This window comes from Sceloporus occidentalis, unplaced genomic scaffold, assembly GCF_023333645.1.
Source record: "Sceloporus occidentalis isolate IW3139 unplaced genomic scaffold, rSceOcc1.0.p SCAF_173, whole genome shotgun sequence".
NCBI classification, from domain to species: domain Eukaryota; kingdom Metazoa; phylum Chordata; class Lepidosauria; order Squamata; family Phrynosomatidae; genus Sceloporus; species Sceloporus occidentalis.
In genome coordinates, this window is record NW_028317153.1 from 1,305,919 (window position 1) to 1,330,058 (window position 24,140).

Below are 24,140 nucleotides of genomic sequence, written 5' to 3' on the forward strand. Positions count from 1 at the left end.
GTCGGTCAAAAACAGTTATCCTTGTGATAGTTTGAGATGTCCTTGGATTTATAGAGAATTTGTTACATTGTATAAAATCTGTGTGATGCTGCTTATACACCATCGCCGGGAAAACAAAAAATACCCCCAAAAAAGTCTGTCATTTATTTCAGTTTTGTCATACGCAAGATGTTTTTTCGGTATATACAAAACACAGCAGTTTAAGGTCCATAGTTTCTCCTGATTGCGTACGAACGATGGGTAATTGTAGGGCTCGTCGTCGTTGACTAACAAGAGTTCTTCCGTTTCGAGGTTCCGGCTGAGATGGTTAGAGGGTTATCGATATGATGATCATTCCGCACAGGCGTCCATAAGTTAAAGTCGATACAAATATAAAAAGAGATATTCTAAGTTTTAATGACATCCACAAATTGTACATTATTTACAAAAATAAAAAAAAAATAACGCAACAGACGACTGTGTCCTCCAGCTTCCGCGAACTCTGGCTAATGCTTCTTAGTGTGGTGTAGCCTTAATGCCGATACAAAGTATTTGTCCGGGAAAAGTCTTGTTTCCGCGTTTCAGTCGTCGGGCTCGCCGCTGAAGCTCACACTCTTCGGACCTGAACCGGCATCGTCGCTTGGACGTACTGAACGCCTGTCCTTACGGCGACGGTTCCTGCGCTTGGACTCACCACCACAGGGATGGTCTGCAAGCAAAAAATAGCATTATTGTAATTAAATTATACCAGTATCTTATCATTCAATGCATTATCCATTAACAGTCTATCCCTCATCCAACGTAAGGTTCCATTTTATTCCATAACTAGATGCTAAAGGCGGTGCAATTCGCCAATATTACCATGACCTAGGGCAAAAAATGGCTAGGTGGTGGGTCAACAAACAATGTTTGGGGTGTTTTGTTCTGCAGTTGGGTTTAAACAAAGACGTTTAGTCCTAAAATACTAAATAGAAAGATCTATAGGTGGAAGGGGGGGTGTAATTTTATAAAAATGGGTGTGGCAACAATGAAGCCACTCCCACTTGGTATAGGCAGGGGTCGTTAAATGGTTAATATTGTTAAATGGGTATTCTGACCCGTGGCTGCGTGCCTTTGCCCATTTTACCGAATTACATAAATAGAATTAAAGAAAAAGTATCCGCAAATTTGCTACCAACAGCGATGAAAAAATAATTAATGAGGACAGAGATTCATAACCTGGAGAGGGAAACCGAAGGGTTATTTTCATGCTGCGGCCAGTGATTAAATGAAAAATGAGTTAAAATATTTAAAAATGTAAGAATATAAAAATTAGATGAAAATGGCCCAAAACAAAATTAAAATACATAGCGAAGCAGGTAATTCCCCCCCAAAAGCAAAATATTACTGCAAAAAAAAAAAAAAGGCAACATAAAGGAGAGACGCTGGAAGACTACACTACTCCAACACCAACAACGGCTAATGACGGAGGAGGTACTTACAATTGTGGGTTGAGAACTTGGGAGATAGGTGGTGTTCTGCGGCACCTGGACCAGTTTAATGGGCTGGCTGCCGGCGACACCTGTTGCTATCTGCAGAGACAGCACAGGGGAAGCTTTGATTGGTCCGCGTCTAAAACGGGCGGGCTCAGTCACCAAGCGGCTGGCGAATGCTCTACGTGGAGAGTGGTGGGCAGCGAGTCTACCGTGGAGGTGGCGCTACCGTATAAGCAGGTGAAGCGGCTGCCTGGGGGCCCCCGCTGACCGAATATAAATCTGTTTTAGGGGGGGGGATTGAAATATTCTTCTACAACGGTTTACACTCAGGGAGAAACCGCGAGAACGACTCCGAAAAAGAAAACATGAAGCATATAAAGAGATGGGTCGGAAGCGGGAAACTCCTTCCGCAGCGGGAGGCGGACACACAAGACACGTGACTCACTTTTAAAGCGGAAAAGTTATCGGCCAGCGATACGTACAGTGACGCCCTCTTTGCCTTTGTCGGCCGTGCTCTCTTTTTCTTTCGGGGCGACGGCAGCTTCTGTCGGCTGTTGCTGGGCGCCAGCGGCAGGCTGTGTCGCCTTGTCCGCGGCGAGCTCGGGGTCGGCTTCTTGCTGCGTAGCGGTGGCTGCGAACAAGATTCAGATAAAAAAATCTATTTTCTGGAATATATCAAATATCTATTTTATCCACCCAAAGCGAGGAGAGCAGTCTCATACTAAAGCAATCCCCTGGTGAAAGCCTGTTACTAAACCATCCGTCTGCGCTGTCTCTCCTAAACCATAGGTTGGTTGGGGTGGAACAACTTGGCCCGGACTCGGCCCTTCTATATGGAGAAGGAGCTGTGTGCGACCAGCCCTGGCAATTCCCAGCGTTCACATACTACGTAACAAAATGGCGGCCTGGGCTGAGGCTTTGGTTGCCCGTACCTGACTGTGTGCAAGACTTCATATGCTCTGGCCAGTGGGCTTGCTGGCAGGGGTAGTCGCAGTAGCTTGTGTTCCAGCAGCAGTAAAAGATGGCCTCCTTCCTGCAGTTTGCACACCATTGTTTTTTCTTCGTCTCGTCCACGGCCTGTTGCTTCTCCAGCTCCGTTTGCTTCTTCACCTCCGCAATAAGCCTGTCCCGCTCCTGCTCCAGGCTCTGCCTCATCTCCGCCATAGTCAGCTCTGAATTAAACATGGAAACAATATCTCTTAGAGAGAGAGAAGGGGGTCTGTATTAGCACGCCGGGGTCCCATATTAGAATAATCGGTAGCCAATGGAACCTCTGCAGACCGAAGGACCCAGGACCCTTTTGGCCAAACACAGTCCATCAAATTTGTAACCACCAACTTCCGATCCATCACATGCCCGTCGTACATTATATCAAACCGGGATAAAGCGCTGCTGTATCTGCAGCCAAAATATTTCCTAAATCGAAAGAGACGACTCCTACCCAAATTGTGCTTCATTTCGGAGAGCTCCTGCTGGTGCAGCCATTGCAATTTTTCTATTTCAATACGCAAACGACGAATCTACGAAAAAAAAATTGCAATAGAATTATTCCTCTTGATGGATTTAAAATTAAAAGAAAAGCATATTTTGTCCATTAAAATAACATAACATTTATCAGAATTCCAGCCCAGACGGGGTTAATGCTGTAAATGACTATTGTAGATGGAAGTGGCTGTTTTTAATGGAATCTCTTCATAGCTGTACAGAGGCCCTTTATCACTCCCATCACTCCTGTGTTCCAATGGCCCTTTATCACTCCCATCACTCCTGTGTTCCAATGTCCCTTTATCACTCCCATCACTCCTGTGTTCCAATGGCCCTTTATCACTCCCATCACTCCTGTGTTCCAATGGCCCTTTATCACTCCCATCACTCCTGTGTTCCAATGGCACATTGTGTTCGCTGATCCAAGTTTAAGTTTAAAAGGCTAATTGATGGTTAGAAAACCCTTTTGTAATTATTTTACAGCCAGAAATGTCCTTGTTTTCCATGAAAACAGCTCAGTGACCCCAAACCTTTTAACACTACGGTGTATTCCCTCCCAAAAAGTGTGAAGATTTAGTGAGTCATTTACATACCTCTGCTATCGTGCTACCGGTAGAATTTTTTGACAAGTCGTTATAGATTTCGGTCATCGTCCCTTTTATCGCATCCATCATCTAGTTATAAGACAAGAATAGCAAATACGTGAGAAGCTGCTGCGAGGCTAGCATTAGATCAATTATTTAACAGAGCCAACATATACTGTAGCACCGTATGTGTGTGTGTATATATATATATATATATATATATATATATATATATATATATATATATATATATATATATATACACATACATATATATATAAAATGTGCCAACTGAAGGCCAATTCCATTCTTATGAAGCCCCTCACGTACTTTGCTGGTGTATTTTGCGATGTCGGCAGCGACGTCGGCAGAAGCCGTGGCTATGGGCAGGTCTGTATTCATGGACGTGGTCACGGGAGTTGATGGGCTGGTTACCATAGCCAGAGGCGGCGCGCTCGTGACAAGGGTTATGGTAGATGTTGAAGTGGCGTGGGTCACGTCTTTCTGCTGAACTGCTAAAGGAAAGAAAGGAGGCCATTAGATACAACCCACAGACACGGACCTCAGGAACCCAAGGGGGAGAGCAGCCATTGGGATGATGTCAAGTGTCATAATGAGACAGTATTGTCAACTGGTTGCTTAAAGGGTATTGATCATTACTGGCAATTTAACTAATTTCTCAAGGTTTCCTAAACACATTATTTTCTACCTAAAACGGATACGACGCTCCTTATTATTGACTTCCTTAGACGGAACGTGCGGTAGTCCCGCCGTCGCCTGGGTAGTGTTTTGCTCTCTTTGCTGCGTGAATCTGGAATTTGGTTTCATGTATCGCATTTTAATCCAATTACTAATGCATGGGCTTTAGTTTTTTAAATTCTTCGTTTTTGGCCAAATCTTGTTTATTAGTTTTAGAATCTTTCTAATGCAGGTGTATTTTATTTTTATTTTTTTAAATGTACCTTTAACAGCCTGCCGTGTCTGATATCGTGTGCCCTGAGGGGACTGTGATGGGTTTGTTGTTGGCTGTTGTTGCTGCTGCTGTTGTTGTTGTTGCTGCTGCTGTTGTTGTTGCTGCTGCTGTTGTTGTTGCTGTCTCTGCACCTTTTGCATGTGCCATTTCTGGGAGGATGTCTGAAATTTACCCGATGAGTTCCACACCACTCTCTGTACGGTGGGGACTGTCTCTTTGGGAAGCAGAGGCCTTTGCTTTTTCACCGGGCTGCCCGCTGTCGCAACCGGAACCGCTACAGCCGCTATGGCGGTTGTAGGCACGGCTACTCCTGCGGTGGGAGCAGACTGCGCCGCCGACCGGGTGAGGATGGGGGTTTCAGGCTGGGGTTGGCTCGTCGTACCCGAAGCAGCTGCGGCTTTACCTGGATGTGACAAAATTTAATGGAGAACACTTCATCACTACTCCTGGGCATTTGGCTTTGTTGGTTAAGAAGGTTAAGAGGTGCACCAAAGTCAAAATAAATAGAATTGTTTAAAAAATATATATATAAATTAAGATACACAGTCCAGGGGTCTGTTGATTAACCAATCCGAGAGGCCGGGGAAATGTAAGGTTAATTCTGACCATTTCTGAATTGTATCCATTCCGCCGATGTGTAGCCTACGCACTGATACCAGGATATCCAAAATTTGTAAACAACTTACCGTCTTGACTCTTGGCTGGAGTCTCCTTTGGTTCTTTCTTTTTCCGACCTTCTCGTCCTTGGTCATCCCCCAGATCTATAACTAGTTCACTTTCTGAATCCGAGTCCAAGCCGAGCCGTACGGTCGGGGAATCCGTCTCGTCTTTCCCTTTCAGCTTCTCCTTAGCGGAATGCGGCAGGGTTTTGCTCTTTTCCGTTGCTTCTTTCTCGGAGTTGGGGGTTGATTTCTCTTTCGCCGCAGAATCTCCCTTTTCCGCCACTGCGCTTGTGCTTTTTGCTTCCTCCTTTACATCGGCCACAGCTGGCAACTTGGGTTTCTTCTTGACAAACGAAGAAGAAGAAGGAGGAGGAGGTGTTACCTTCTCGTCCTTGTTCTCTCCGTCTGTCTGGTTGCCCTTTGGCTTCTGTTCCTCGTCGCTGGCGTATTCGCTGTCGCTAGTGTCGGTCTTTTCGGACTCTTCGGAATCGCTGTGTTCTACAGCTGTGTACACATCCTCTGAAATTTCATTGATTCCTAAAAGTGACAATTCAGGGGAACTGAAGCTTTAAATACAATAGGCAGAAGAACAATACAATCATTCCGTCCCAGGCTAAACACAACTTGGTTATATATCGGTAACAATTAAAGGGCCAGAGTCTAAAATATAACTGTATGGCCACCTTCCCAACTGGTGGAAAGTTTGGTCCTCATGAGCATCCATGAAATGTGATTTAAAACCAGGAGCGGACTTTTTTAGGGGAGTAAGCACAAAAAAATACTAACCCAGCATTCAAATTCTAATGCCTATTTGTTATATGGGTTTATTGTCCCTCAAGAATTCTGTTGAGATACTTAGTAAGATAATTCCGTGTTATTTTAATCTAGCAGGCATATAGAAATGAAGATCTTTTTTGGGGGGGGTCGTACCTAACTGGGCTTTGCAGCTCTCTATCGTCTTGTCGAGATTGAGCTGAAACCGGCTCCGGATCTGTCTCTTTGGAGATATGAGCGACGTGGGGGTAGACTGCTGGAGAACCGATTCGCTCAGTTCTTTCAGATCCATTTCGGCTTTGCTGCGATCTGAAAACATACAACAGAGAACCGTGATATAATAAGGGCCATGATATTGATAAAACGGCCCTAGCGTTAACCTAAATCACAATTTAAGAGGAGGTTGGGGTTTTCTTGGCTTCTTCTGGCTAAGAACCTCAATACTATAGAGTCCACTGGTAGCCACCGGATCGACTGGTTGGCTACGGAGCGCAAATCTACGCCGGCAAGTTAAGTTTCTTTTCAACAATGAATGGTACCAAAACCAAGAAAAAGGCAGTTTTACACATCTCTTGGGAACTGACCAAGATTGAGGTTGAGGATGCTGCCCACGGTAGAGGTCCGATCTTGTTTAGACGTTACGGGTGTCGATGATTGTGGAGAGAACGGTTTGGGGCTGTCCGATAAACTTCCTCCCGGGGCTGTCTTTGTAGATACAGGGGAGGCTGAAACAAGACAGACATTGACTTAATCTAAGCTCTTTTCAAACAAAATGCATACATTTTCCATAAAATAACCATCGTACTATACTGTTTAAAATGGAATCAGGATTTTTTTCACCTGTGTCTTTATGTATCAAAAATATGATCATTTACAGATCCTGATCGGAACGTGCTTTCATTCACGCTGCCACATAGCGGGAGAGCACCCACGGGGGCCAAACATCCGACGGGCGCTAACCACACTACTCCAGATTTTCATAGGTTCTCATGTATCTCTTTATACCAATCGGGTAAATCATGGTCGGCCCACAGTTGGCTCTTTAGCTGTTGTGGAAACGTAAGACTCGTGAACATGATGGGTAAGCGGCCATGGAGGTCTTCTCCTTCTCCGCACGGCCAGATCCGCAGAGTTCCCACCTACACAGATCTTCAAAACCCACAAAGCCCACCTAGCTTGTAATTTAGCTTATGGTCAGTGAAGCATTGTGGGAGTTGTAGTTCCACAACAGCTGAAGAGCCACCTCTCAGCAGAACCTTCCGAAAACCAGTTCCTCTCTATTTCTAACCTGTGCTCTTATCAATAAAGTCCATTGATTCCTCACTCGCGCTGAAGTGAAGCGACGCTGCTTTCTTGTCCGTGTCTTGCTCCACATCAGACCCGGTGTGGACAGAAGAGTTCGTACTCATCGGAGAGCGTGGCATGTCCGTTAAGGAAATCCGCCTCCCGCCGCTGCTATTTAACAAGGGCTTGCTCATGAGAATCTTGGGTGATGCCGTCATGTCGAAGTTCAGTTTAATTTTCTCCTGCTTATCGGTCTTCGCCGTCCCGGCGCTTGGATTGCTGGTGTCCAGCAACATTTGGTACTGGTTATTAGGTGTGTATGGTGTCCGGAAAGGAGCGTAGTTAAACACCCCGAACCTCTTGCGAATGTTTTCAACATATACTTCCATCTCTTGCATGGCGCTGTTGAAGATGCTTTTAGTCTTTTTCACGGAAAACGGGATTTCTTTGGACATGAGGTAGCAATTATTCATTGGAACCCAAGCCCTGAAAAATGGAGGAAAAAATCAGCTTCCATCGAGAATTCAGATCAATTTTTGTCCAAAATGTGGATTTCATATTAAATACATTTTTGTTTTCACAGTGATCTTTGTTACTCTGAAGCCGAAATATAAATATGTCTAAAACTTTAATCTAAAAAAGACAGATTTAAGAATTAAAACTAATAATAGGGATGATTCTGTCTACGGGAAGTACTTAATGTAAGAATTTTAATACAATGTATCTAATCTGCACAATGCAAGGATGTCCTTATCACAAAACCCAAATCAAGCTTGGGGTCAAGACACGAATATAAAATATATTCAGAGTGTTCGTATCTGGTTCTCATATGTCTGTGGACCCACCTACCAGGTGGCCATTAAAGATTTCATGGACGTTCTTGGGAAGCAGGGATCTTGGAGGCTGTACAGTCCTGCCACTGTTATTTGCTGAGGTTAGAAGCCTCGATGTTGTGTTGGAAATATTTACAGAGGGTGATAATTGTATTTAAAAGCAGTTCATCTGACAAGGGGAAGCATATCCCCCTTGCACTTGCTACTTCCTGTATGTTGGATGGTGCTCTGAGATGCTACAGGAAGTACTCGTGACAGAAGGTACAGAGCACAATTGCTTCCCCCGCCTGGTAGGTTAAGTAACTGTTATTGAAAATACATATTACATATATGTTTTGTAGCACAAAAAGAGAGTTTATGAACATGTTAGTCAATAAATAAATTCCCACCTGTCGTGCTGTCCGAAGAAGCGGGCGTCCACCTGTCCGTCCTTATCTCTAAGGGCTTTTGCAGGCCAAAAGGGAAATCCTTTTAATTTTGCCCAAACCAAAGGGTGGGGATTGCTCTAAAAGAAAGAGATGGGACATGACATGTTCACAAAGCAAAGGTGTAGCCGGTTATAACATATACAGTTTCCTGCTGTCGGGGGACTCTGTGAAAATAAACACCCAAGCCCTTTAACAATGAATATCCAATACTAATTTCTTTCCAAAACACGACCTGGGGTGGAATATTTGGAGTAGCAAAGAGGGCCGCTCCTCGGTCCCACCCCCAGGGTACGTGTCTGCTGTACAGTCCTGGTTAGTCCAAGGCTGGCTCTCCATCGTTATATACTTAGTTTAGGCTGGATAAGGGTCTCTATTTCCCCAAAAAGAAGCATGGGGACAGCCACCAAATCACGGAGTTTGATTGCCTAGTGGACAGATAAACTACTGAATTTCTAGCGTGTCTAGTAACCCACATAAAAAATATAACAAACTAAAGGGTTAATAGGAATTATTTAATACAGAGTCTATGACATGATACTTACACAAGGCTCGCAAAACCAGCTCTCTCGTTTTTGGCACGCAGCTAAATAACATTCAGGACAGACTTCAATTTCATTCATCTAAAAAGAAAAAAAAAATAGCCATATTTTAGCCATAAAATTCAGAATTCTATGCAAAATGACATTTCAAATGGACATCCTCGAAGGCCAGCACCGCCGTGACCTCGGCTGCAGCTGGCGGGTTCTGCTTGTAATAAGATTACGATTCCTGCAGACGGACAGCAGGTGGCGGGAGAGAGCTATACAAAAGAGTTTGCCGTCGCCAGCAGAGGGCTTGGGCACTCTGGGCACACTCAGACTAGGCAGAACTTATTGAACCCAATTGCATATTTATATTTAAAAATGAATCAACGCCATGTTTTAAGAAAAAAACCTGAAAACCTTGTATCAGCCTACAAGATACCCCAAAGCCCACACATGTTTGGCTGTTACAGAGTTCTGTTCTTATAACCACGTTGACGTTTCATGGTTGCCAAAAGATGGACTTCACGTCCCGCGCGGTGTCTCACCTCATGTTCGCAAATCTTTATTAAAATTTTCGCCATTTGCGTGAGTTTGTGATTTCCTGGAAGAAAGGGGAAAAAAAGCAAAATAATTTTAAGAAAGACAAAAACAAGGACAGAAAGACGAGCATTTTATACTGAAAAGCAAGAATTCTGATCTGATCTGATGGTTGAACGCAGTAGGTTGGGGTTGAGTTTGGGATAACTGAGCTGTTGTCATGGAAACATGGACATTTCTGTCTGTAACATAATTAGAAAAGAGTTTCTAACCATCAATTATCCTTTTAAACTTAAACTTGGATCAGCAAACACAATGTGCCATTGGAACACAGGAGTGATGGGAGTGATAAAGGGCCATTGGAACACAGGAGTGATGGGAGTGATAAAGGGCCGTTGGAACACAGGAGTGATGGGAGTGATAAAGGGCCATTGGAACACAGGAGTGATGGGAGTGATAAAGGGCCTCTGTACGCCATTCCATTGAAAATCAGCTGTTTCCATCTACAATAGTCATTTACAGCATTAACCCCATATGTGCTGGATTTCTGATCCGTTTCATGTTATTTTAATGGACAAAATGTGCTTTTCTTTCAAAAACAAGGACATTTCTAAGTGACTCCAAACTTTTAAACGGTTCCATCGAGAGGAATAATTCTTGATAACCACGCAGCTGTGAAGTACATTGAGCTCTTTATGATCTGAAGCATTACTTTGATGGGATGTTATCAGAGAATAGCTGCGTCCTGGCACTGGACAAACCGCCGCACCCCCCCAACGACACATCGCAGCACTTACCGCCGTTGTAAATAATGCAGTTATGTAAAATCCATTTGGCGTCAGCCAGGAAGGCTTCTGTGCACCCATACATTTTCTTTTTTACATTCTAAAACAATGGGGACAAAAATAATACAATAATTTAAAGGTAAATAATTGTATTTTTTTAAAGGCTTATAACTTGAAGATACGAGTAAAAATTCTGGCTGTAAACAGAGCCGGCCTTAGGCGTTGTGGCGCCCTGTGCGGACTACTCCTCTGGCGCCCCCCCCTCACTGCCCCCTCAAACTACCCCCCTCTCTGCCCCTTCAAACTACCCCCCCTGTCCCTTCAAACTAACCCCCTCGCCCCTTCAAACTACACCCCTCCTCTGCCCCTTCAAACTACAACCCCCCCCCTCTGCCCCTTCAAACTACACCCCTCCTCTGCCCCTTCAAACTACAACCCCCCCCCTCTGCCCCTTCAAACTACACCCCCCCACTTAACTTGTTGCCGGAGTCCTGCGGTGAGACCGGGAGGCATCCGTCTTCTCGCTCTGCCGCGCTGCCGGCATTTCATGTTGAGCGCCGGAATAGTCCGGCGCTCAACATGAGATGCTGGCACCGCGACGGAGTCAAGGAGAGTAAGGGGCGCCGAGCGGTTGCTGAGAACTTCACGAGCAACCGCTCGGCGCCCCTGCCCGGGACTTAGATTAAAGCATCGGGTTTTTTTTTGGTTTTTTTTTAAACTTTATTTAACATGAATGATGTTAAATAAAGTTAAAACAAAAACAAAAAAACCCCGATGTTTTAAGTTAAGTCCCGGGCAGGCGCCCCTGCTACCATGGCGCCCTGTGCGGTCGCACAGGTCGCACACCCCTAAGGCCGGCCCTGGCTGTAAATCAAAACTAGCCTTCTGTGTTTATACCGTACTCTATTCTATTGAGACTTCATTATATCCCAAAATACCCAAATTTCTCACTGCTGAAATCCCTGCTTGAACACAGATTTTTTGGTTACCACTATCAGTGAGTCGCTTAAAAAAAAAGCTTTTTTTTTGAGCCTTTTAAAGGGTTAATATTTAAAGAGTCACATTGGTTTACAGGCGAGATCGAGGACTAGGGAACCGGAGTCCGTGCCGTCCATCTGAAGCAAAGGTTATCAAACGTTATACCAACCTTTTCCAAAGTAGAGTGATCCATGGGATTAAAAATATATTCTGCATAATCCGGATGCTGCTCCAAGGACACCGGCTTCTGGAATGGCTCTGTCTGTGTGATAAATATATATCATTTTAAGCAAAGGATTAAGGGTAGAATGCCCCAAAAATAAATAACATAAAAAAGATTTAAAAAATACAAATGTGTTAAAAAAAATAGATAGAATAGATTACAAAAAAATGCTAAAAAAATAGATAAAACAGATAAAAAAAGCAAATTTCTAAAAAAAATTACAAAAATATATAAAAATGATTAATGGAAAATAGGAACCCATACCCCTGGTTGCTTCATCTTCTGTAGTGCAAATTTAAGCAGGTATGACAGCTGTTCAATGGTCAACATGGTCATCGCCTTGCTTTGTGTTTCTATGCATTCCGCGACTGTGATTTTCTATAAAAAGATAGAAAATATATTAAAATTTTACACTGGTCACCTGAAAACAGATATTCCAGAAAGTCGAGAGTCGCGCTGCTTTATTGAGGATTCGGTGGTGGAATCTTCATTACATAACGGTGAAGATTTAGAAGAAGTTAACATTCTTCTGGAAAACGAGTTGATGGGGAATGAAAGTCGCTAGTTGGAGGTCCATGAAACACAATTTCTGGAAAAACTCTGGACTTTCATCCCATTCAGAACAGACCTTGAATGTCCTTTGGACCACCGTCTATTTCAAGATGTAGATGCTGGTTTGTGGAACATTTTTAGGAGGACATTATCTATCTTTCAAAGCAATTAAGAAGGTTTGAGCAGGGGGTGGTAGTTCAGAACCTGGAGAATTTACACGGAACTAAATAAATGGCTTGTATTTGGAGCAAGCCATTGTCTAGATTCTTCATGGTAGAATACCTTAAAGCACACACAAAAGACTCGGGGACCCCTCTGGTAAACCCATTGTCTCCAGGACAGGGTCTCTTAAGTGAGACTTTGTATCGGTGGGTCCGTAGGAAGCGCTTCAGAAAATGGATTCAATGAATACAATATTGGAACATTCACGGCTACGGGTCATGTTCCAGCACTATGTTCCACAAGTTCTAAACTGCTGGGACAGAAGCCATGGAGAAAAGAACAAGGTGGCAACATCTGGAAACACAAAACGAGGGAATGGGTGACATTATTATTATTTATTCTTTTCCATAGCGCCATTGTATTCTGTAGCGCTGTTCAATGGGACATATTCCAGTGTTCTACGCAGTGCATAGGGTCTAGGTCTTTTAACAAAAGAACTTTGCTGGCCACACAGATAGAACATTCCAGAATAAGCAGGGAACGCGTTAATTCGATTAATGGTGAAGAATTTGAAGCTAGCGGAACACGGGTCATCATTTTTAGGTTGTCAGACTTGATTCCCATTCCAAATAAAGAATAAGAATTCCAAGTACAGCTTTCGTTTAATTCTCGAGATGCGGCAGATATAGTAATCGTTACCATGGCAACCCTTTTTGTGTTTTCCATTGGGTTCCTGCCCTGTCAAGCCTTACCTCGCACTCAGGGCAAAACCAATCTCCCTCCGGTTCGGCGTTCAGTTTCAGACATTTTGCGTGATAAACTCGCGGGCAAAGCTCGCAGCACAGAACTTGGCCTTCCCGATGGCAAATCCAGCAGTAGAAGTCATTTCGGCCGTCCTGCGGTACAACATCAACAGGGTCTGTGGTGAGTGGCTGCTTCATATAGTAAAACGGACCATGCCTTAGCTCTGACTGAAATGTAGGTAAGAGAGACAGGCGGGGATTAAAAAACAGATATGAAATTACAACAAAAAAAACAAAAAAAAACATCAACACAACACCAAAAATACAGAGGCAAAGCGCAAATAGGGCACGGGGAGCATGTATGATGTACACTGTCTGCCCGTCACAGGCACCTTTATGTATATTCATTTACCCCCGGAGTAAGAAGACATTCCAAATGAACTAAGACTTTTTTATGTGACTTTGTGCCCCATTGCGGAGTATTTGTGTTACTGAGTGGGGCATTTAGAAGAATAATGGGGTTTATTTACCCCGTTTAATTTATAAAGCCGTTTCCTGCTGTTTCTATACACATTATTGGGGCTTTTAGGGCTGTAGAACCCTGCGATACCCTCATACCCAGCAAACATTCTGACCTCCTAGAAAAGAGGGGCATCAGGGGAGGAGAGAGGGGCGTCGGGGAGGGACTGACCAAACTAAACTTGGGACTTATGCTTTATCATGGAAACCCAAAAGAACATTGGCTCATGGACTAGGCCAAAAAGATGAACCTGTAATAGCCAGTAATATCCTAAACTCTATCCTAGAACCCGGAATTTGGGCTTCATGAACACAGCCCTTTCCAGTAAGGTCCAACTGCATTAGTATCTACTGTGAAAGTTCACCTGTGGCTACCCACCCAAACAGGGCCACTAATAGGACACGTAGGACCTCAAATATACCCCCAATAATCCTTTTATTAGGAGCTGAGTGGTAACTTTGTTGGTCAGACAGTGTACAAACAGAACACGATTTTGGTTTCTAAAACGCGGTTTGTCTTTACATTCCGCTCGCCAACCCGATAACTTGGACATTTAGCTCACAAAACACATACACGGCAGGCAAAGCACACGGACGGCCACGTCACATACAATCCCTCCAAACTGTTTGCGGGTTTTAGCTGTGACGAAGCAGAAGCGGCGCGGGATATAAAAGTATCAACAATCTGACGCTTTACAAAACAGTTTAGTTAAAACACAACATGCTTTTCTTGTTTGAGGTCCGCAAACAAATGGCTTCTCCCTCCAAACTTAATTGGTTTAAATGAATTGATTTTGGTGGATTTATTACAGTACTGCAACTGTGGCCTTCACGTAAAGCACACATTTTGTGTTGCCTTTGTATCCAATAAGCTATTTGTTAAGTTGACATCATCTCGCATTATAAATGCCCAAGCTGTCTTTCACATAATGTGCATGTGTAGGTGTTTATGTGTGAGCATGAATGTGCATGGGTGAGCATGAATGTGCATGGGTGTGAAGTGTTTGTAAACATGAGTGTGTTTTAGTGAGTATAAGTAAGTATATGTTAGTGTAAGTATGTGTGTTAGCGTAAGTGTGTGTGCAAATGTGTGCCAGTGCATGAGGGGTGGGAGGAAGAGGCCGATGGGATCACTTGGCTTGGCTTTCCCCCGGGGTCGGAAGTTGCCAGACCTCCCCTGGCCGACCCTCTACGATGTGTTGTTTAATCAGCAAGGTCAAAAAAATCTGGGAGTTGAAAATGGGAGATGAGTAGCTGAAGTTTATCAAACTCTACTGAACATTCAGCCAACACATTAATACAGGGATCTCAAATGCCAGCCCACGAGGGCCACAAAACACATCCATGCATCATAGATATACAAGGAATACTCTAAGAAACTCTAAAACTCTAGCAGGATTGCGGCCCCTTAAGGGCCATGTTCGTCATATGTGAATCAGAACCGCTAACAGATGGAAGAATTATCCATATAAACATAAAGATTTCAAGATAAAATTTCGCCTAATTTGCTGAATGTATCACTTTTGTAGCTAAATGTAGCGTAAGCCGCGTGTCCAAACCCTTCCCGGAAATATTTTTTTGAAATCATATAAATATTTTGCCTCATTCGTAGTTTTAGCCCGGGAACTCCTAATAGTCATGTGATGCAAGGGGCAGGCACTGATAGGCTGTTACCATAGGAGCTTAAAAGCCTTCTTAAAATGTTTGTGTTGTTTTTAAACTGATTAAAATAATAAAATAAATCAATAAAATGACAGCTTTAAAAAAATTTAACCCCTGCAACTTTAAAAATGCTTAGAAAAAAATATAAAATCACCCTTTTTTGCTCAATAATAACCATTATCAGAATTATAACACATAATACTGTTTTAAGGGCTGTCTATATACCTGATCTTTATTGTTGTTGTTTAACTGTCCGGGTTTCTTTTTCTTTTTGCTGGGACTCGTTGATGAATCTTGGGGAGAGTGTCCGTTGGACGAATGTTGCGGGCTGGGAAACCGCCGCTTTTGTCCGGGGCGCTCGGCCGTGCTCGGAGCTGAAAGGGGGATAGAATACCGATGAGGTTTATAGTTAAGGGGTTAAAAAGTTTAACCTACAGCGGATTTGGTTCGCCTTTTCCAGATCGCGTTCCGTAGTAACGGAAAAGCTCTGGACTATTCGCGGGAATTCTAAAGCATTGCATAGTCTGCCTAGCATCACCAAGCCCTGATCGTAAGCTCCTATGACCAGGGCCCTTTTGGTACTGTAAGTCCAAACTGTTCGTGTTATGCCCTATTTCCCCATTGTACAACACTGCGGAATATGATGGCGCTATACGAATCAACAAATCCTGGCGTGTCAGCGGAAGCTCCACAGTGATAAATAAGGTGCCTTGTGGGCTGTATTGGTTGGGGCTGACATTTTTAGCCCCACTGACCACAAGGGGGCATCAGAGGCGACTCAGAGGCAGCATTTGCAGCCACGGTACTCCACATGTGCAAATGTAAGCATTGAAAGGGTTAAATTAGAACGGCTGTCAAAAGCTATGGAATTGAAAGTTTGCGCCCCCAGGGTGCTGAGGTTGCTGGGAGTTTCAGTTTCTTCTTCTTCGCGGGCGATACCGATGGAACATTGCCAATAGTTACCACGCATTTCGCATTCATATTTAATTTCTGCGCATGCACGTTAGATGCTGGCCTCATACGTTTTCCTAATTGCGCCTTAAACGGCAGGCCCTTCACAGAAACAAGATGCTCTCTAATCCTTCCCAAGGAGTCAAATTACTGGAATAACCAGTTCTGGCCGAGGAACATCCAGCAGATTCTCGGCGTTTGGGAAATAATTAGCCGAATCCGACTTCCTGAGACAGAAGGAGGAGGAGGACAAAGAAACACAGACAGCGAGAGGGCTACCGGGAGGGAAGCGGGGGTCTCGGCGTGAAACCGGCAAATCTACCGGCCCACGTGTTTCATCCGATAAATTAAACTTCCGATGATATAACAAATAACAAAATAACATTATCAACGTTTGTCCTTTTATTGGGTTTTCAAAATTGCAACAAAATATCAGGGGGGGGGTTGTACAAAAACAAAAAAGTATCAATTTATACCAAATTGGTAAACATTCTCAATTTTTACCAATCGGTAAATTTCTTTCAGAAATTTTTCAAATAAATTTAGATTTATGCTGAAATATCCAATAATAACCCCCAAAAAATCAAATTTACTTCTAAAAAAAAATTTAAAAAATTATTAAGAGTATCGTGCCAAAACATGCTTCAAATAAACACTAAACAGCATCTGTAGGGTGCAATAGGGCACACGGTGGCGCATGTCGGTGTTGCCATGGTGATTTGTAGTTGGCTATTTAGAAATGCGAGACATTCCATAGCTATTGCATTATTCTTGTTTTAAAGCAGAGAGCCCTGCATTCGGCGCTTATGTTCGTAATCAATGTTACTTTCCCTTTAAGACGTTATATATATTTTTTTTAAGGCTGTCCTATAAAAAAAAAAAAATAGGTGATTTTTTTTGTCCAGTTCCAATAAAATTCAGGGGTTTTTTTTTTTGTTATTCTCACAATGAAGGAGCAGAGAGCGCGGCTTCTCAGAGATGGTTAATGTAACGGTACTCACTGGACTGCTGGCTTTCCACGTAATCCGGGGGTAAGCCTTCCGGGTACGCAACGGCAGGACCTAAAGGGTATAAAAAAAAAAAAAAATAAGGGATAAAATTAGAGATTATCTCCTACCGACACATTCAAACAACTGACAAGTAGTGAAATCTTACCAATTTTTTTTGGGGGGGGGGCTATAAAATTAAAAAAAAACCCAAAAGATATTTTTTGTGACATACACTTACACACACTAACCCCCAAATCACTTTCCACTCTTTGATGGGGGGTTCTGGTAACAGTTAACCCATTCTATCAGACACCTAGTCATTGTCTTATGCCTTTGTTTGCCCAGGGTTACAGAGAATTACAGGCAGGGGTTAATCGCCCATCCCCCACTAGGTGCAATATTCAAGCCCCAGTAGGTTTCCAGTTCAGGAAACCAGTGGAATCTCTTAAAGCATCAGCCATTGTAACAATGTGTCTGCCTTCCAGTTTCAGATTGCAATTAAACATAACCGATATCAACATGTGTGACCTTGTGGCACTATATGCAAATGACTCTTTAATTTGCATATGGAGACGCACGTGGGGATGTCTAGTTGGTAGAAGCGGTCTTTTTGATCTATACCTTTGCTACTCATTCTGCCTTCGCAATGAGCCACCGGCAGCAACATTTTTTTTTCTTGTGTTTGCACCTCGGAGGTAGATTAATATATTGTAACCCGGGGGAACGAGGATTCCCAAATGCCCCGGTGAACAAAACCATATATTAGTAAATAAATCCGAGATCCCCATTGGACAAAGGGCGCATTCTTGCCACAGTCCCTGGGGGTGAAGCCGACAAGCCTGTTCTAGGCTTCTGGAAAAGCAATGTTACCATGGTAACAGCCACGTCACGCAGAACTATGCATTGGTATCAAGCATTCCGCCCAAGATGCGACACTGACAGTGGGGGGTTGTGCCAGGACCCCCGCTCCGGGGGTAACAACCATTCCCGATGGGAAATCTGCCCCTTGGGATACCCGGCAAGTCGGTTACAAAGTAGCAATACTGATAATGCAAAGTTCTTCCATCAGTTGCTATGGCAACTGCTCCACATTTACAACTTTGCTCCAGAATGGCCTTTAATAAATAAGGCTGTGTGGGTTATGCACAAAGAGCTGTTTTGGTGCAAAGTGTTTAGTGTGCCATCACCATAGCAACCGACGACTGCTACAGAACACATGTTATGGTGACCGCGGACACCTCGTGGGGCATAATGACACGTTGTCACTGCACCCTTTCCTCCATCAGCTTAATGGTCTTTTTCCTCCCCGTATGTTTTCTTAACGCAACCGCTTCTTATAGAGACGGAATTTCCGGGATTTCTTTTTCGGGGGGAAATTGGGTTTGTTAAATGTTTGTAAATGTTAACGAGACTAAATTATGTCGTGTTCAATTAATGCCATGCATTCCATTCTAAAGAGAGTCTGCCGACTAATCCCGATCGGCACAGAAGCCAAACGTCTGCAAAGTGCGACCTGCAAAGGGCCCCTTCGCCGCTCGGTGGCCTGTGGGGGCCGCGCTCGCTTTTATACCATGACATCATGTTTGGACAAGGCCTGAAACCTGTGCGAGCTTAACCCTGCGTTACTCACATAAGAGAAACAGACCTACATAGCCTCAGAAGCTTGCAATCTATACGGAAGTCATAGAAACATAGAATTTCTGGCAGATCGGCCCCATCCGGCCACCGGCTAGTCGCCCATTTCCCCTACTGTAACGACTCAAACCTTAATCAGTCGTTGGTCTTGTCTTAGATTCAGGAGCCGTATGTCTATCCCATGCATGTTTAAATCCCCTCGCTGTATTACCCTCTACCACTTCTTCTGGGAGGCTGCTCCACTTATCTACCACCCTCTCAGTAAAGTAAAACTTCCTTCCATCCCCCCTCCCCCCGGTTTGTCCCCAGGCACATGAGGAGGAAATACAAGCCGCCTGCTATCTGCCCCATGATGAAAAGCAGGCTCTCCATTCACTCAGGGCAGTTACGCACCTCCTCTAACCTCACTGCCACCCTTCCCTGCTATAACTACAACCAGACCAAACAGAAGGGTAAGCCTGAGGACAAACAAAAGTATTGGGGGAGGGGCTTTTTCTCAAGAGCTAACAATCTAAGGGGTGCATGATTGAACGAGGGAGAAAAAATTACATTAGGTGGAATGTAAGGAAGGTTTACTTTACTAAGCGGGTAGTAGATGAGTGGAACAGCATCCCAGCAGAAGTGGCAGAGGGTAATACAGTAAGGGGATTAAACATGCATGGGATAGGCATTCAGCTCCGGAAAGACGAGACCAACGACTGATTAAGGTTTGAGTCTTTACAGCAAGGCAGGTTAAATGGGGCCGAGTGGTGCTGTTTTCCTTGTCCCAGTGTGGTAAGGGTTAAGTGATGCGTTCAATCTCACTACACCTAATGAAAAGTTTAGTACTACCCGTCTTACTCTGCATCTGCCTTCTACCCTCTCTCTGCCGTTTGCCCCAACGTTTGCACTGCCTCGGTCACTAAAAAGGGGTTAAATGAACCTTGTTTCCCCAAATAGTGTTGTTTACTAAACCCATCTGCTGGGGTGGAAATAGTAACTGTGTGTGTGCGTGTGTGTGTGTGTGTGCGTGCGTGGAGAGATGTTTGGATAACTGAACAGGTCGTGAAGTGCCTGGATTTCTCCAGCCTCCATTTTGTTGCATGAACAGGGAAAGCAAACAAAATGGCTCCTGAGAAGCACCGTCCTGTGACAGGTCAAAGTGCTGAGTTACAGAACACAAAAAAACCAATGCTTTAAATTGGACGGCGGAACGCCTCGCCAGGAAGCGCCCGCGAAAACCGCTGCCCCGAGGACTTCCTTATTTTAGAGCATCTAATTTTATTCTAGAATCGACACGAGGGCTGAATCTGCTTCGTGTTTCCAGAGGTATTTGCCAAATGGGGAATGTGGAGGCTGCAGGAGGTCTTTCTGATGAAGATGACCCTAAATATTTACCTAGCCGAACGTATAGATCATTACTTGATGATGTGATTGATTGATTGATTGTTGTCAAGGAAAGGGCAAAATGGTAGAAAAAAAATATATACTTGCAGGCATTCTTTTTTTAGGCCAAATGGTCAGCGATTGTGACCTGTGTTGGTGTAGAACCCAAGCCACATGTGTGGCCTCCTGATATTAACACAATGATCATTCGAGATCAACGGGGTCAAAAATTGAAATCATGAGAACGGGGGTTGGGGCTAGTGAGTTCCTCAAGTAAACATCTGGGGTCTTTTCACTGAAGTGGTTGGCAGTGAAGTTGAGTTACGAGTCCGAGTCCAACCTGGTTGTTTTGTAATGTAAAAAAATCCCATTGGCTAGGTCTGCTTTACCGCGCTAAAACTTGAGTTGAGTTAAATAAGGGTTAACACTTGACAAAAATCAGCCTGGCTGGGTGGGTGAGGCTGGCACGGTCGGACACAGACATACTTTTTTCCAGGTCAGATTTCTCCTAAGCGTCTTTCTACAGACCCTAAGACTAAGGAGGCGGCCATTTTGTGGGTTTACACTTGTCTACCTGAGACGAGCCTTGGACTTCACGCACATCTATTCCAAAGGAGGAAGCCTATTCAGCCAGAACTTGACCGAAGAACTTCCAAACATGGTGGCACCTGAGTCCACTTGCCTCTCGATAAATAGACAAGTTGTTATTTGGAGGCTCCTCAAAGACACTTGACGTCTTGACTTGACAACTCAGATTTATTTGTATTTGGATTTTACAAAAACTGCATTTAATTGGGGCCCATGGTATCCTAGGTTACTTACAACAGAACTTTAATGACCCAATTATAGTAATAACGCAACAAGCACTGCCTCCAGTACATAACGGGGAAAAATATTCAAATTCAATTGAAAAAAAACCCGAAAAAACCCCAAACCTAATTCTACGCACTTGTTTTGATATTTAGACAGTTTCAGATTAAAATAACAAAAAAAATTCTATTAACCCTCAAATATACCTTATCCAAAAAGAAATCTAAATATTTTTCCTCTGCCTGTTTTTTTAACCACTTGAAAATAAATCTTTAATTTCCTTAAATTTACATATTTGTTACCGAAATTTTTTTTTTTTTAAATATACACAGAGCAGCACTTGACCAAATTATGGTAAATTAGATTATGAGACATAATTTGTTGAAAATGAATATGTCTGATCCTTCAAAACTAACGTGGATAGTCTCTGAACTATTTAACACAACAGCCTCTCTCTCGATTAAAAAGCCCATTGGACAAATTATAGCCAAGCACTTCCTTGAAATTCCAAAATGGCCACCAAGCAACTTCCTGTTTACCATGACACTGCAATTTTTGAACATTCCGGCGGCCATATTTGTAAAATAATTTTGTTCCTCCCAAATTAAAGCTGGCCCATCTTCATATTCCCCCAAACATTACACCGCTTCCAAAACACACATTTTTAAGAAATTAACAATAATTAAAAGCCAATTTATTTTAAAAAATAGCTCTGGCCAAGAAAATCACCCGAAACATGCTGTGTCGTACTTAATAATTACATCAACAACTATAATTATGACTCATATTGAGTTCAGCTAATTATTTACCAATATCTAATTTGAACCCCCCCAACCATAATAAAAAGTGCCGTAATCTACAGAAAAAGGATTCCAGAACACATGATTTTAGAACCTTTCAAAGCAGTTAATCCCCTAGATTAACCCTCTTTATATCAAACGATTTGCCATGAACTAGTTAAAACAAAAGAGAGAAAAACAAAAGGAGAGGAGGAATTATAATAACGCAAGATGAAAAGTGAAAAAAGGAGAAGGGATAAGCGATGAGTAAATTATTGGCGCTATATATATATGTAAATAAAAGATAATACCACCAGTGGGTAGAGACATGATGGCCCATGGTTAACCCCTTCTGTTCTAGTATCAGAATTCCATGTGGATGGGGGGGGAAATGTTGCATTCACAGTAAATTCAGAGATACAGAACGCCATGATGGGGGTGTTTTTTTCCCCGAGATGATCGCCTGATGGCTCCGTAGCCTGCATCTCAAAGAACGTGGGGTATGTTTCACTCACCTCTGGATCTTGTCGTGACATCCATTCCTTCCACCTCCTCCTGCTCAGTCTTTAATTCCTCCTCGGCCAAACTGTAAAAAAGGATAAAGAGGAAAAAAAAATTAAAAAACGAGCCGAGTGTGTTACATTGTTACATGAGCTTATACAAATCGTGGCTGGATTCACAAGATCAGGATCTTTTGTCAACCCTAGTAATAGTTGTCAACCGTACATAGCATCTCTCTCTCTGTCAATCGCCTACAATGACAGATAGGACTAACGTAGGTGTTTGCTCCTTTTTTTCATTTTATCTTTTTCCTTTTTTTTTTAAATAAAAAAAAAAACAAACAATTACCACCTAGGAAGGCATAAAAACGAAGACCCACAATTCACCTCCGCTTTCTGGATAAGAAAAAAAAAAATTGATAGATAGGGTGGGGGTATTAGGTTATGGGTCCATTTTTGGCTGCACCGGTGGCACAGTGAGTGTTTTTGTAGCCGGTGATAAATTAAAGACTGCTCTTTGCTACAAGCCAAGAATATAGAGAGAGCGGATTGTGAGATGAACAGCAGCCTGTGGGTCCTGTGTCAGTATTCAGGAGATAAGTCTTGCCCCTCCACGATCTTCTGCAAGGAAAATGTCAGGTTTTAAGCACATAAATAACCCAGTCTGGGGGGCAGCTAAACAAAAAAAATCATCTTAAAAATATATGTTTAGCCCTATGGTGGGGAAAAGCTTCTGAGGACGTGTTAAAAATATGCTGTTTCATTCAAAAGCAAGTTATTTGTACAAAAATTATTGTTTTAGGCAATATTTGTTGTGGGAGTATAAGATGGACTCAATTGAAATACCCTTGAGGAGGGCACAGATATTTCAATGTAAAAAATTGATTTTGGGGTATTTTTAGCCAAAAACCTATTTTTTATTTTTATTACTGTAACAGATTTGGTCAAATCAGTTGATAACAGTTATTGATAACCAGACCGGCCTCTGACCCTTTGCATGCTGGATGGCATTAGGCTATACAATCCATTCTTCGCCACTCTGGCAGGCTAAAGGTTAATAACTTGTACATTCACTTCAAGGTAGACAATACAACAGTATTGCTACATTGTAACAGGTTATTGGCAAAATGGGGATCACAATGACATCATTAAATGCACATATTAAAGAGCCCCCCTCCCCAAAGCCTATTTTAACCCTTAATGCACCACTTTGATGTTCAACACCATGTGATAGTAATAGAAATTATGTAACAATATTTCTCCTGATATCTCCTTTCATTGTGTAGCTGATCGTGTTAACCCTTTGAGTGCATCGCACAACCCGCCAGCACTGAAGGGGAGGGGGGTTAAAGGTTAACTCATTCTTTAGCTGGCTTGCTTTGCAGTAACAGACCTAACAAATATAAGAAATACAAATGTAAAAGAAAGACAAAAAAACAAAAACAAAGCACAAAACGGTCCTTTAGAACCTACGTGTTCTAAAATAGACCCCGGGTAGCAGATAGTGGGATATTCCTCCATGCACGGATATAGAAGTAAGGATGAAATACAAAAAGAAAAAATCTTCGGTATTATTCCTCGTCTCCCCCCTTTACAAAAATGTATAAGAAGCTGAAATGGAAGGACCCACGCGTTTAAAGCCCCCCGCAAACAGGACAAAGATGTCGGCATTGGTGAAAGCTTTGCAGCAGGACTCACCTATAATAGAGTGTTAATCATCGGTGGCTCCACTTGCTAGTGGAGGCTCTTAAAATGGCGTCTGGCAGCAGAGCCCTGCATACACTCGGCACTTTCACTAAAATGGTAGAGGTTTAGACCATAAAGGCATCCTGTTCACTAAAGTGTTTCGCCATTTTTTCGCCGATCGGTTGCCGCCGCCGTCACCGTCTCGTCGAGCAAATCATTCTAACTTGTCAAGGATTGTTGAGTTTAAAAAGAAATAAGAAAAA

General features: G+C 43.0%; 1 protein-coding gene across 3 annotated transcripts; it reads right to left on the reverse strand.

Moving 5' to 3' along the window:
• Positions 1 to 586: 586 nt before the first annotated feature.
• On the reverse strand, positions 587 to 22,273 carry LOC149279291 (MYND-type zinc finger-containing chromatin reader ZMYND8-like). Of its 3 annotated transcripts, XM_089501345.1 has the most exons (22): positions 22,207 to 22,273; positions 15,388 to 15,536; positions 12,991 to 13,209; positions 11,789 to 11,902; positions 11,471 to 11,563; positions 10,336 to 10,423; positions 9,547 to 9,602; positions 9,020 to 9,097; positions 8,439 to 8,554; positions 7,221 to 7,702; positions 6,517 to 6,657; positions 6,089 to 6,241; positions 5,183 to 5,695; positions 4,585 to 4,893; positions 4,486 to 4,533; positions 3,854 to 4,038; positions 3,533 to 3,613; positions 2,896 to 2,974; positions 2,387 to 2,626; positions 1,937 to 2,085; positions 1,461 to 1,550; positions 587 to 688 (listed from the first exon to the last, which is right to left on the reverse strand). In XM_089501345.1, exons 1-22 carry the CDS (start codon positions 22,229 to 22,231, stop codon positions 587 to 589), a joined length of 3,510 nt encoding a protein of 1,169 aa, XP_089357471.1. In that variant the 5' UTR covers positions 22,232 to 22,273. The 3 variants fall into 3 exon arrangements, with proteins under 3 accessions (XP_089357471.1, XP_089357470.1, XP_089357472.1); XM_089501344.1 differs by having other exon boundaries at positions 4,486 to 4,899; positions 5,192 to 5,695; XM_089501346.1 differs by lacking the exon at positions 1,461 to 1,550 and having other exon boundaries at positions 4,486 to 4,899; positions 5,192 to 5,695; positions 22,207 to 22,270.
• Between the last annotated feature and the right edge of the window lie 1,867 nt (positions 22,274 to 24,140).

What these genes read in the sequence shown, in the direction of transcription:
- LOC149279291 (XM_089501344.1), bottom strand. Translation starts at nt 22,231, where the DNA reads ATGGATGTCACGACAAGATCCAGAG. An exon ending in ACAACAACAATAAAGATCAG is followed by an intron (nt 13,210 to 15,387) that starts GTATATAGACAG and finishes CCTACATTTCAG; the next exon opens with TCAGAGCTAAGGCATGGTCC. An exon ending in ATCACTCTACTTTGGAAAAG is followed by an intron (nt 10,424 to 11,470) that starts GTTGGTATAACG and finishes CCATTGTTTTAG; the next exon opens with AATGTAAAAAAGAAAATGTA.